The sequence below is a fragment of the Lactuca sativa genome, chromosome 9 (genome assembly GCF_002870075.4).
Source record: "Lactuca sativa cultivar Salinas chromosome 9, Lsat_Salinas_v11, whole genome shotgun sequence".
NCBI classification, from domain to species: domain Eukaryota; kingdom Viridiplantae; phylum Streptophyta; class Magnoliopsida; order Asterales; family Asteraceae; genus Lactuca; species Lactuca sativa.
This window is the reverse complement of record NC_056631.2, coordinates 22,166,672-22,181,119: the sequence shown is the minus strand read 5'-3', so window position 1 is coordinate 22,181,119 and position 14,448 is coordinate 22,166,672. Positions and strand designations below refer to the sequence as shown.

Here is a 14,448-nt window from a genome sequence, read left to right as displayed (position 1 = left end):
TTTTTTTTTTTTTTTTTGTGTTTTTTATGAAAAATGTAAAAGTTTTGTCTTCAAGGACGAAAAATGTCAAAATGTCTAAAGAATTAAATGGGTAGGAACTAGCAAGTTTTTAGAAAATGGACCAAAGTTATCAAACCGTTAAAGTTTTGTGGTCAAACTCCGCATGGGCCGTGTGCGCCCGATTAGAATGTCGTTTTTGTTTATATATTAATAGACGTTGTTGTTGACTGTTTTAGTTGACTTTGATGAGGTAGGAAAAACAAAAAAAATTAAATATGATGACTAATATAGAAAAAATTATAGCAAAATAAGAAAAATGACAGACGTAAAAAGTGCAAGGGTGAAAAACCCAGGCTTTGCACCGGACCATTATTTTTTTTTGTGTTTTTTTATGAAAAAATGTAAAGTTTTGACTGCAACGACCAAAAGTGTCAAATTGGCTAAAGAATTAATGAGGTAGGAATTAGCAAGTTTTTATAAAAGGGACCAAAGTTTTAAACCGTTAAAATTTTGTGGCCAAACTTTAAATATTAAAAGGTTCCTAAAATATGTAAAAAATTTGATTGCAATGGCCAAAAATATCAAAATGGCTAAAGAATGAGGGCCAAAATTGACAAAACCGTCAAAATTTACTGTTCCTAACTTTGAACATCTTTAATATATACTAGATATGTTGCCATGCTCCGCATGGGCCGTATGCGTCTGATTTGAGTGTCGTTTTTGTTTATAGATTAATAAGCATCGTTGTTTTTTTTGGAACGACAACAATTTTATTAAAAAACTAGCAAGAAGCTAGAAAAAGAACATTACAATAACTTACAAGTAGAAACAAGATTATGAAGCCAATTAGTCAATCGTATATTAGGTTTGCTACACCTATTAACAACCCAAAAATAAGAATTTTTGACCGTGTCATCAAAAATTACTGATTTCATAGGCAACTCCATTCCAAAAAGAATGGAATTCCGGAAATTCCATATACACCATAACGTCGTCATAATCACCGCGTCAAACTCTTTCCATTGACCACTTCTCCAAGAGAACGAATTAGACCAAAACAATAACGAATCTATGGAAAGATGTTGAGGAACATGAACACCCCACCATAGAGCAACTCTATTCCAAAGATCATTTAACTCACTACACCCAACAAACAAGTGATCAATAGACTCAATCATAGCAGAGCAAACTGGACACAAGATTGAATCCAATAAACAGTGATCAATAGGCGTCGTTGTTGATTCTTTTAGTTGACTTTGAATTATTTTCATACGGATAAACAGTCGTAGAAGGACAGACAGAGGGTAGGAAAAAAACAAAAAAGTTAAATATGGAGGCCAATATTAGGGATGTCAACGGGGGCAAACGGGACGGGGAGTGCATTCCCCGTTCCCGCCACCGAAATTTCCCGGTTCCCCCCGTCCCCGCCCCCGCCCCCGAATCCCCTTTATTATCCCCGCCCCCGCCCCCGTTCCCCCGCCCCCGATTGATTTTGAGCTGCCTTTTTTTTTTGCTAAAAAAAGTTGTTATCTAGGTTAAAAGAAGCTATTTTTTAGGTAACAGATAATTATTTATAGCCGAATCTTACATGTTAAAAATAAAAAAGTTATGGCATCTTAAAAACATTATATAACAACTTAAAAACATATTTTTTGATGAATTTTGGAAGATCAAAATCATGTTATTGTTTATTATGTTTACATAATTAATATATGTAAATATATGTTTAATTTATTAACGGGGTCCCCGTGGGGGTTTCGGGACGGGATTGCCTACCCCCGCCCCCGCCCCCGAAATTAAAATGGGGGTTAACCTTGCCCCCGCCCCCGTCCCCGCCCCCGATTTTTTTAAAAAAATTTCCCCAAACGGGACGGGGCCCCCACGAGAACGGGGTCCCACGGGACTTTTTGACATCCCTAGCCAATATAGAAAAAATATACAAAAAGACGAAAATGATAGACACAGAAAGTGCAATGATGAAAACAATAAAAAAAACGTGAGTTTCACTATTCCTAACATGTTGTTGACTCTTTTAGCGAAAAAAAACCCGGCTTTGGCCCTGGCCATTTTTTATGAAAAAATATAAAAGTTTTGATCGTAAGGACCAAAAGTATCAAAATGGCTAAAGAATTAAAGGGGTTGGAATTAACAAGTTTTTAGAAAAGGGACCAAAGTTGTCAATTTCTTAAAGTTTTGTGGCCAAACTATGAATATTAAAAGGTTTCAAAAAAATGTAAAAATTTTAATTGTAAAGACCAAAAGTGTCAAAATGGCTAAAGAATAAAGGGTAAAATTGACAAAAAAAAAATGCTATTTTACTATTCCTGAACATCTTTAATAATAATAATAATAATAATAATAATAATAATAATAATAATCAAAGGGATAGCAGTGGCAATGGGATTAAGTGGAAAATATCAACAACCAATGAAATAATACACCCCATACGGTGAGCTGTTAGGCTTTATGCCTACGTGAATCGAAAATGTTCACCGGCCTGCCCTATTGGCTCCGCCAGTCTGGTAAAGGTTGAATATTATTGGATAAGTGTACCTTAATTGCAACATCGTCACCAAGTTTTTGCACAATTCATATTTGATAAGTAGCCACATGCATTATGTTTGTCACGGAAAAGTAACCACTCCTAATTAAGTCCTAAGTCATTTTCACTTTCACATTCTCTTGCTTTTCATCCATTCTTTATCATTCGCCATTAAAGTCTTACTGGATAAACCTTCACCAACGCGTAGCCAAACCATAAATTAATCCTTCAATGTTTATCCAAATATGGATTTATTCAAACTTCTCTTGTTCCAATATTTACATATGCAAAACCTTTATAAGGTTATCCACACTTGATCAAACGCAACTAACCTTTTTCTAATTAACCTAATGCTTGAGCCATGTCATTAACACTCAAGAATCTTAATTCAGAACCATATATACGAACCTTTCATCACTGCTGTCAAGTCTCAAGTACGTTAAGTTATCATGATCCATATATGCGAGTTAACAGACGCGTGACAAACAAGAGGTGACTCGCCACCATTCCAACTTGCGGCAGTATCCACATTAATTAATCTTGCTCAACGCCCTTGGTGGTGACACTCTCCGATTAAATATAAATATAAGTTTCATTTAATTAAATCAAAAACGTCACGAAAACCTATAAAAAAGCAGATTCGCAAATAATATGTATGGCTATAATTTTCCAACACACTTTATGTTTACACAATTTTTGAAAGTAAGTTACATTCAAACATTGCCAACACGAGCTGACTTGTCAGCTTAATCTCAAAGTTGAATATAGTTTTTCAAAGAGTTGAAAATTGGTGTATGAAGTCATTGGCTTGATATCTTTTGCCAAGAAAGGAATGTCGTGGTGAGAAAAAGAACATGTCATCCTTCTAGTTTATATTACTTTTTTTCAGGTATATATATATATATATATATATATATATATATATATATATATATATATATATATATATATATATATATATATATATATATATATATATATATATATATATATATATATATATATATATATATAAAAGAAGTCTACCCAAGCACCACCTTCACTATCTCTACCCACCACCTCTGTCATGCCACCACCACCGCCTCCACCGCCATCATCGTCATAGACATCTCCGCTACCCATCGACACCACCTCTGTTACCTCTACCACCACCACAACTACCACCACTATCACCGTCACCGCTATCTCTGCCACCGCCACCAAACATCATAATCATATATGAATAATCATTTTTAATAGACACGTATGAATAATCATATGTGAATATACTACGTAATATTAATATATGAATATATACTTATTCATATATTAATATTATATTTTTCCGTCGTTCCGAAACACTGGAGTGTTTAAATGGTAGATGAAGAAACATGTGGCCAAGATTTAATCTTGCATTTTCAACATTTTTTTTCTCGGTTGAACCTTTTATATATATATATATATATATATATATATATATATATATATATATATATATATATATATATATATATATATATATATATATATATATATATATATAACCAACTAAATTAATTTCGGTCATTGATAGTCGTCTAACAACTTATTAACCGCATTACATCTTAGTCATTGATATTTTAATCTGACAGTTATAATATGTTGTTACGTTGTATAACTTGGTTGTGTTTTGATCTTCTAGCTTCTCCATAACTAACGGTAATGGTAGGCCTTATGGCGGTGTTTATGTGTTAACATGTTTTTTATAAATTTTTTCTTTATGAATGCATTTTTATATGACCGGTTTAATGTCTTAAATTATTTAAAAATAAAATCATACAAAAAAGTTTGTGGAGTTCGCGTGAAAATATGGGTTCGTAATATATATATATATATATATATATATATATATATATATATATATATATATATATATATATATATATATATATATATATATATATATATATATATATATATATATATATATATATATATATATAGAGGTAGGTTCAATTGAGATTAAAAATAAAATAGAGATATTGAAATTCAACCTCACCCACATATTTCAAGTCTGCCGTTTTAACCCTCCGACGTACCGGCGCGACATGCATGTTATAATCATAAATGATTATACAGTGTTGCCCGTTCCTTTCTCCTCTGCCACCATCCCCACCACTACAACCGCCACCGCCACCTCTGACACCAGTCAACCCCACCACTGTCACCTCTGTCCCTTATATCACCCCCAACTCTGTCACTATCACATTCTCTGTCACCAACTGTCATAATCATATATGATTACTCAATCTATAAACAAACGTATATGTACAATCATTTATAATTACACATACATCGTTGTCAATATACTGAAGCGCTAGACCGGCAAATGAGAAATATATGACTCAAGTTGAATCTCAAGATCTCTATTTTTTTTAATATCAAGTGAACAGTACCCTATATATATATATATATATATATATAACATTTGGAAAACAAGATGAAACATAATTAAACATTGAAATATATAAGGAAATTAAGATTTGGGTCAAAGTAAAAGAAATTTAACCTTATCTGGATGCGGATAAAGACCTTCTCTCTATAAATACTTATTTAGTTCTTCAATTTCTCCATCCATCTCTTTCTCTCTCTTTTCCTCCACACTAGCAAGTATTTTCACTTATTTTGAGTCCAACCCTTCGAATCGATAACCATCCCTTTTGTTTGTTTGTTTGTTTTTTTCATATATATTCTTTGGTGGAGAAAGTGAAAGGCACGAGTTCATATGTTCATATTCTAAGATTCATAATCTTGTTTATGATGAGGTCCTTCAATAGATATTTACGGGTTTTGCCATTATTATTATGGTATTTGTCAATGTTGAACATTAATCTCATTGGAAGAGGAGTTATGGCCTTCCACAAGGTTCACCTCAACTATAGAATTGATAATGTCGTGGACGTTAAGAACGTTTATAGAACTGGCTATCACTTTCAACCAAAAAAAAATTGGATCAACGGTATGTCTCTTTTTCATTTGCACGTAATTGTTTCGTACCATTTATGAATGATCGCCCGTCGTTTATTTGTAGTATTTCTCACATGCATACGTACGTACATACACACATACATACATACATACATACATAAAACTGTGTTTTATTACTTCTTTTTCTTCCAAAATTGCTTTTGGTTTCGAAACTTCACAAAGCTGTCGCTTTGAAACTTGCAAGGCTTAGGTAATTACGATGTTAAATTAGTTATTTGATAATTAAAAATATTTTATGGTTTTATGAGAAAAACAGTGTGCATTCACACTTTAATTATATGCGAGGTTCAGGACTCAGGAGAGCTATTTGACCGAAAGAGCCTGCCTTCTTTGAATATTAATAACAGTATATCTTAATATAGTATATAATTATATTTAATATTATTATTGTAAAAGTTAATGTTGTATTAAATCAACTTTAGTTATGTATGTTTTGTGATTATATATTTCATGTGTAATTTGTATATGACCTTTTCTCTCCCGTAGAAAAAAACTTATTAATGTTAGTTTATTTCTATTGAAAAGGATAGCTTTTTTTTTTGGCTAATTTGGTGATAATTTTTTTTTTGAGTGATTAATGAAGAACATTTCTGAAAAGAAATTTATAAAAGAAGTAATATATTTTCCTTGTGATTTGCACTTCATTTCTGGTCCATCTTGGTTGGTACCTCATATTTCATTAGATCCGTGATGGTGTTTATAGTCATTAATTCTCACGAAGTTCTTTTTTTTTTTTTTTTTTTTTTTGTAAATAGGGTTTTATGAAAATAAATTCATATTTTCTTATGATGAATAAGCATAGTTAATAGCTAAATAAAATTATAATTTAATATTATCTGTTTGTAAATAAAATAATTAGATCGTCACTAACCCTAAATATATTATATATGTAACTTGTGACATTATAGGGTCAATATTTGATTCTGGCATTGATTGTCTAATTTATTAAAAGATCTTACAGCTTACATTATTAACTATAAATCGTAGAGGCTGTCACATTGTTGCCGTTGTCCCAAAGGACTGGTATAAGTCAATGCTCTTTAGATTTATTCGATAATAAAACAAATAATCTTTGATTAATTATTAAAATACATTAGTTTATAATATAACACTCTGGAATTTGTGATTGATACTCTTACTAACGAACAACTATGTATTAAATTAGTTTCAATTTCTGTTTTATATGTGATTAAATTAATCATGTTTCGTTTTCCATGTATGATATTGATGCGGGGCGAAATCATATCAAATTAACACAGATCCAAACGGTAAGCTTATTTTTAATGTAAATAATTTATATACACATGATAAGATGATTTTTATTAGTTAACTTTATTTAATTTATTTTTTTAATTTTTACATATGTGTAGCACCCATGTATTACAAGGGATTCTACCATTTGTTCTACCAATACAATCCAAAAGGAGCCGTGTGGGGCAATATCGTGTGGGCCCACTCGGTGTCAACCGATTTAATCAACTGGATCCCGTTGGAGCCAGCAATCGTCCCATCGAAACCGTTCGATAAATATGGGTGTTGGTCTGGATCTGCCACAATCCTACCAGGCGATAAACCAATAATCTTATATACAGGTATAATAAACAAGAAACCAGAACCAGGTCATCAAGTCCAAAACTATGCCATTCCCGCCAACTATTCGGATCCTTACCTAAGAAAATGGATCAAACCCGACAACAACCCGATCATCAAACCAACACATGAAAACGTTTCCTCTTTTCGAGACCCCACAACGGCTTGGTTCAACAATGGCCATTGGAAAACTGTGATTGGTAGTAAGAACAACCATCGAGGCATTGCCTATTTGTATAGAAGTCGAGATTTTATTAAGTGGACAAAAGCCAAACATCCATTTCACACGAAGAGTAACACTGGTATGTGGGAATGCCCTGATTTTTTCCCAGTATCATCTCAAGAAACAAGTGGGTTGGATACGTCAGCATTAGGTGACGATGTTAAGTATGTTTTTAAGGTTAGCCTTGACATGACTAGGTTTGATTATTATACGATTGGAACATACAATGTCATTAAAGACAAATATGTCCCTGATAACACGTCAGTTGATGGATGGGCCGGGTTGAGATATGACTATGGGAACTTTTATGCTTCTAAAACGTTTTTTGACCCGATTAAGAAAAGGAGGATTTTGTTGGGTTGGGCTAACGAGTCAAGCACTACCAATGAAGATATCGCAAAAGGATGGGCTGGAATTCATGTAATTTTATCGTATTTATATAATCATATTTGTATGACTTGATTTTTTTTTATTATTAAACTTACTTTGATTTTTATGTTTTTTTATAGTTGATTCCACGTAAGCTTTGGTTGGACCCAAGTGGACATAAATTGTTGCAATGGCCAATTCGTGAACTGGATAAACTAAGGGGTAAAATGATAGAATTGAGAAACGTAAAAGTCAACAAAGGTGATACCATTGAAGTCAAAGGGATTACATCGTCTCAGGTTTGTATTCTTTGAAGTAATTATAGTATGTTGACTATATGTTGATTGATTGATTGATTATTAAATTAACATGATATAAAATTATAAATACAGGCGGATGTAGACGTGACATTTTCATTTTCAAGTTTGGATAAAGCTGAAATGTATGATAAAAAATGGGAGAAATTCCCAGTGGAAAATCTTGCGAAAAGTATTTGTGGGATAAAGGGGTCAAACGTCCAAGGTGGGCTTGGGCCATTTGGGCTTCTTACTCTAGCTTCAAGCAAGCTAGAAGAGTACACACCTATTTTATTTAGAATTTTCAAGACCATTGACAATAAACATAAAGTTCTCTTATGTTCTGATGCAACTCCGTAAGTCCTCTTTCTAAAAAAAAAAAACAAATTAAATTAAGGGATTACAAATGTTTTTAGTGAAGTGGACTAACATTTGTTTTGTTTTCAATGAAAACACAGTTCCTCATTGAATCCAAATGAGTACAAGCCATCGTTTGGGGGCTTTGTGGATGTCGATTTATCCGAGAAGAAGCTTTCACTTAGGAGTCTAATTGATCATTCGGTCATAGAAAGCTTTGCAGAAGGAGGGATGACAGTTATCTCATCAAGGGTTTATCCGACACTGGCAGTTGCTGGGAATGCACATTTACATGTATTTAACAACGGTTCTGAAATCATAACAATTGAGAGACTAAATGCATGGTCCATGAAGACGGCTCGTATCAATTAAATTCTATCAATTCATGTCATGTTTTAAAAAGGGTTGGGAATAATTCAAGGATCGGTATTATGCCATTTATATGTTAAAAAAGAGGGATTGTATTTATCGATTAATAAATGTTGCATTAATATATCTAATGACATTGAGTTCTATATCACCACCATTATTAATTGTTGCATCATTCCAAACGTGAAATAATAGTAAGATAAACAAGGATGTGAAATGAAAAATTGTCACAAGGCCCACAACTCACAACTTATAAGGATTTTGTCAAAATACTTTTTCTTTTATATATATATTTATAATTCAAAATACGTTTTTGCATTACCACTAATGGACTGAATTTATAACTACTTCATACTGTCCTTCAAATTCGTTCAATGATAACCAAAGAACCATATAAGTTTGTCATTGTTTGAAATGAAAATCGCTAAATATTAGGATTTTGTCATTTGTATATATTATTTTCTCTAAAATATATGACCATTTCATGTCCACTTGTAGTAGGAATATTTCGAAATCTTGACCTAAAAGAATTGCATGTTTCTCTCAAATTATACACGTTTGTTTGAATGACATTGTATTTTATGGTATTAAAATAGATTCACATATATATGCCAAAAATATATTTATAATAATATATCTTTTTTAAGATCAAGACAACTCAATATAAAATATTAATTATAATCCTTATTTCATAAGTTTATTGACTATTAAAATAATTAAAATTGGAAAATAATTAAAAATGAAAATAGAATAACGAATTTAGCGAAAGATCAGATACGAAAATGTGTATCTATGAAATAAATTCATCTTTGTGTATAAATTCTTCCTAAATCTCAATTTTGCTTTCCACCAACTCTTGTTCGTTTCATACACTTACATGCATTACAATATTGTATCATCTTCTTTCGTCAATTCCACAACGTAATATGCAGGGTTTCAGTAGGTTTTCATGGGGTTTGTCATTGTTGATATGTCTTCTACCAACGTTCAACAACTTAGGCGGAAGAGATGGAGGAGTCATAGCCTTCCACACGCATGATCATCATAATCATCATCATAATCATCACCATAATCATCATCATAAACACACTCATACTCACGACACTGTTAAGGTAAAAGAGACATACAGAACTGGGTATCATTTCCAACCCAAGAAAAATTGGATGAATGGTATGTACATCTTCTTCTTCTCTTTCACATGCATTGCATCCACAGTTAGTTTTATGTGCATTTGAATTAATCATGATTCATGACATTCTTTTTCTTGTATGAAATCGATGGGGACACAACTTTTATGAAACCAACATAGATCCCAATGGTAAGTTCTCTCTTTAGAATTTTGTTTATTCTTTTTATGTAATTGAGTTCAATATTTGATACAATGGTTTATACTTTATATGAACAGCACCCATGTACTACAAAGGACTCTATCATTTGTTCTACCAATACAATCCTAAAGGTGCTGTGTGGGGTAACATTGTGTGGGCCCATTCAGTATCAAAAGATATGGTCAACTGGATTCATCTTGAACACGCAATCGTTCCATCGAAACCATTTGACAAATACGGATGTTGGTCAGGATCCGCTACAATCTTGCCAGGTAATAAACCTGTCATCTTCTACACAGGAATAGTTGACCCAAAACCCGCACCGGGTCACCAAGTCCAAGTGTATGCCATACCCGCAAACTATTCGGATCCATATCTACGAAAATGGATCAAACCCGCTGACAACCCTTTCCTCAAGCCAACAAGTGAGAACATTTCAGCTTGGCGTGACCCCACAACTGCATGGTTCAACAACGGTCATTGGAAGATCATCGTTGGTAGTAGACACAACCATCGAGGCATTGCTTATTTGTATAGAAGTCGGGATTTTGTTACATGGGTCAAGGCTAAACACCCGTTTCACTCTAAAACGGATACGGGTATGTGGGAATGTCCTGACTTTTATCCAGTGTCATCTCAAGGAACAAATGGATTGGATACTTCAGCTTTGGGTAAAAATGTGAAATATGTGTTTAAGAATAGCCTTGAAGTGACTAGATGTGAATACTACACCATTGGTAGATACGACCTTGATATGGATAGATATATACCAGATAACACATCTATTGATGGTTGGGCTGGATTAAGATATGATTATGGAAACTTTTATGCATCTAAGTCGTTTTATGATCCGAGCAAGAAAAGGAGGATTGTATGGGGTTGGGCTAATGAGTCGAGCACTAGCACTGAAGATATATCAAAAGGATGGGCTGGAATTCAGGTGATTTAATTTATTGTGTGTACATATCTATTTATTTTATGTGGATGTGAGTATGTGACATATATAATCTCTTTTGACTTTATAATAACTTGATTTAATATTTTATACTTCATGTAGTTAATTCCACGAAAGGTTTGGTTGGATGAGAGTGGACATAGATTGCTACAATGGCCAATCAAGGAATTGGAAAAACTGAGGCATCAAAAGGTAGAGATGAGAAACGTGAAAGTTCACAAAGGTGATACCATTGAAGTCGAAGGAATCACTGCAATCCAGGTTTGTATTTTCTTATAGTTAACAATTATTGTAGATCAACATTAAACATATGATTGGATATGTTTTAATTTATTGATTGTGATATAAAAACAGGCGGATGTGGATGTTACTTTTACGTTTAAGAATTTGGAAAAGGCTGAGATGTACGATGAAAAATGGAGGAAATTTCCACAACATGATCTTGGTAAAAGTATTTGTGGGGTTAGAAGTGCGATTGTACATGGTGGAGTTGGGCCATTTGGCTTAATGACACTAGCTTCAGAAAACCTTGAAGAATACACTCCTGTATTCTTTAGAATCTTCAAAACTAAAGACAAAAAGTATAAAGCTCTCATGTGCTCTGATGCAACTACGTAAGCTTCCCTTATCATTTCTCTCTATTATTAATTTTTAGAGAAAAGATATTATACCACAATACCACATATATATTAATTATCTAATTTTGTGGATTAACATAAGTTTTAATGTGTTTTGTGAATATATATGTAGTTCCTCCTTGAATGAGAAGGAGTACAAGCCATCATTTGGAGGCTTTGTGGATGTTGACTTAACCAAAAAGAAGCTTTCTCTTAGAAGTTTGATTGATCATTCTGTCGTGGAAAGCTTTGCAGAGGGAGGAAAGACAGTGATCACATCAAGAGTTTATCCGATGATAGCGACTTCATGTAATACACGTTTGTATGTATTTAATAATGGGCATGAGACTATCACAGTGGAAAAACTTCATGCTTGGTCTATGAAGACGGCTCACATTAAATAGAATTACCCATTTTTAGGATAGTTGGTAATAAAAAATGGAAGGTAGTTATTATTGTTTTGTTTTTACTTTTATTAGTATGGTACTAGTTTAATTCTAGTTAAGTTCATTACTATATATTTATTGAGGACCTTAGTTTCAGTTGTTTATGCCGATGACAAGTAGAATGAAGATTGGGGAAATCCTTTTGTATAAATATATATATTTTTGAATGACTGCATTTTTATTAAGAGACTAGCAAGTTGCTAGTTTGAAAACAAACAAACAAACAAACAAACTGTTATTAAGAAATGGATAAAATTGTGTTGTAAATTGTACCTTGAACACGTATATAAACACCATGAGGATATAGATGTGTCTTTGGCCCATGTTTGGAGGGGCTCGATGAAGATGGCCGTCCTTTTTTTTTAAATGCAGTCATCGGTTGTTTGTAAGTGGTCTCCCAAACTGCCCTCCATGGATACCCGTGACACCATCAAAACATGAATTATACCTCAAAAATAATAAATGACAACTAAGGTTTTGGTTGTTTTTTCGAAACCAAAACGTCTGCAATCTGCGGACCACATCTGCAACCCTCTGCAACAGAAGAGGTAGACCAAACATCTACAGTCTGTAATAAGAAATTTGTTTGTTTTTAATATCTGCAGGCTGAAAAAACATACCAAAACATAATCTGATTTCTGATTACCAAACAAACATACCAAATCATAATCTGATTTCTGACTACGAAAGCTTTAAAATTCTGATTTATGATTTCTTAACTCATTACCAATGCAAAAAAAATTCTGATTTCTGATATCTTAAGTCAGTATCGGCAATGATAATCTGATTTTTAGCATAAACAAACAATCATCTAACTTCAAACAAACATCAAACATCCCATAGCATAATTTGATTTCCAAAAAAAAGATCTTGAAAACATCCCAGAATAATCAAATTAGCATAAAAAAACATGAAAAAAAAAATCATCCACCAAACATCCTATCAAACAAATCAGATTTTGAAAAAAAAAAAACTGATATTCTAAAAATCAGATTCATTTCTTCCAAAATCAGAAAACAATTGATTTCAAATCAAATGGGGAAAAGTAGAAGAAAAATGTTACCTGAAAGGAGAGGGAAAATCAGTCAAATATAGGGCTGACAATTCTCGACACGACATGCGACACGACCCGCGACACGACACGAAATAAGTGGGTTTGGGTTGAGTTTTTCAACCTGTCAACCCGTTTATTAAACGGGTCATATATGGGTTTCTCAAAAAATAAACGGGTTGACCCGTCAATCCGTTTATATTCTTAATAAAAAAAAATTATTATATTTTTAAATATATTTATGTATCAAGTATTAATATTAATAAATATTATATAATATATACTATTTATTAATAGACCATTTGATTGTTTTGACATTATTACTCATGGTGGATGGTCTAAGATCATAAGTCGTAACCTATAAGGTTAAGTCTGTAACATGTTTCTACGAATGTTTTTAATTTTCATTTAGATTTTTAAGACTTAAATATCTAAAATTTAGACTCACGAACCCAAATCTGACCACAAACCCGCCAACTTGTGAACCCGTATAAATAAATGGGTTGTGGGTCATATATGAGTTTATGTTCCAAACCCGCCAACCCGTGACCCGCCAACTTGTGACCTGTATATTTAAATGGGTCGTGTTTGGGTTGGTATATTTTGACCCGCCAACCCGCGACACGCCAACCCGAACACGACACGATTGCCAGGCCTAGTCAAATAGGAGGAAGAAGTCGTGTGGAGAAGGGATGATTTGCATTCGTAGATGGTTGTGGATGTCGGAGCTTCTGATACGTCCGGTGGTCGGTGTGTCCGGTGACAGTGATTTTGGTGGTCGGTTGGAAGGAGGACCACCGGTGGAAGAACGATCGATGATGAGGAGAGGTATGGAGATGCTGAGAGAAAAGAGTTACATGTTTTTTTGTTAGGGTTAAATGAGATGTGAAGACATTAGTCAATGTTTGTACCAAGAAGAAGACCTCAACACAGATGTTTTTAGGTTTGTACACTTTCAAAAAGCAAACAGTCTCGTATGTCTATGCATGGTTTTGTAGATATGCAAACAAAAAACAAATTGCTTCTAAGTAAAAAGAATTTAAAATGTTAAATGACATAATACATGTTGTAGTCGATATTAGGGTCTAGGGCAAAGATCTCACCCATTGAATCCCTTCCTCAACAGAGATATTGAATCTTCCTCAACAGAGATATTGAATCCCTCCCTCAACAGGGTAGACTCGCAGCGCATCCCAATAACCAGTTAATTAAGTTTTTGACAGAATGATCAAAATTTCTCACCTAAATCAAACAAAACCCTCCTTACATAAGAGGTACTACATATGGTAGGTAGAAAGC

General features: G+C 33.2%; 3 protein-coding genes across 3 annotated transcripts; 2 read left to right on the top strand and 1 right to left on the bottom strand.

The window, feature by feature from the left end:
* Nucleotides 1-719: 719 nt before the first annotated feature.
* On the bottom strand, nucleotides 720-3,174 carry LOC122195953 (uncharacterized). The gene is made up of 2 exons (XM_042898215.2): nucleotides 2,554-3,174; nucleotides 720-1,140 (listed from the first exon to the last, which is right to left on the bottom strand). Exons 1-2 carry the CDS (start codon nucleotides 2,610-2,612, stop codon nucleotides 807-809), a joined length of 393 nt encoding a protein of 130 aa, XP_042754149.1. The 5' UTR covers nucleotides 2,613-3,174; the 3' UTR covers nucleotides 720-806.
* A 1,958-nt stretch (nucleotides 3,175-5,132) lies between these two features.
* Nucleotides 5,133-8,903, top strand: LOC111882591 (beta-fructofuranosidase, insoluble isoenzyme 1). The gene is made up of 6 exons (XM_023878961.2): nucleotides 5,133-5,519; nucleotides 6,808-6,816; nucleotides 6,919-7,781; nucleotides 7,871-8,029; nucleotides 8,123-8,382; nucleotides 8,485-8,903. Exons 1-6 carry the CDS (start codon nucleotides 5,318-5,320, stop codon nucleotides 8,753-8,755), a joined length of 1,764 nt encoding a protein of 587 aa, XP_023734729.1. The 5' UTR covers nucleotides 5,133-5,317; the 3' UTR covers nucleotides 8,756-8,903.
* Nucleotides 8,904-9,581: 678 nt separating this feature from the next.
* LOC111882574 (beta-fructofuranosidase, insoluble isoenzyme 3-like) lies at nucleotides 9,582-13,014 on the top strand. Its single transcript, XM_023878940.3, has 6 exons — nucleotides 9,582-9,922; nucleotides 10,062-10,070; nucleotides 10,158-11,020; nucleotides 11,138-11,296; nucleotides 11,390-11,649; nucleotides 11,786-13,014. The coding sequence occupies exons 1-6, from the start codon at nucleotides 9,679-9,681 to the stop codon at nucleotides 12,054-12,056; spliced, it is 1,806 nt and encodes a 601-aa protein (XP_023734708.1). The 5' UTR covers nucleotides 9,582-9,678; the 3' UTR covers nucleotides 12,057-13,014.
* The last annotated feature ends 1,434 nt before the right edge of the window (nucleotides 13,015-14,448 follow it).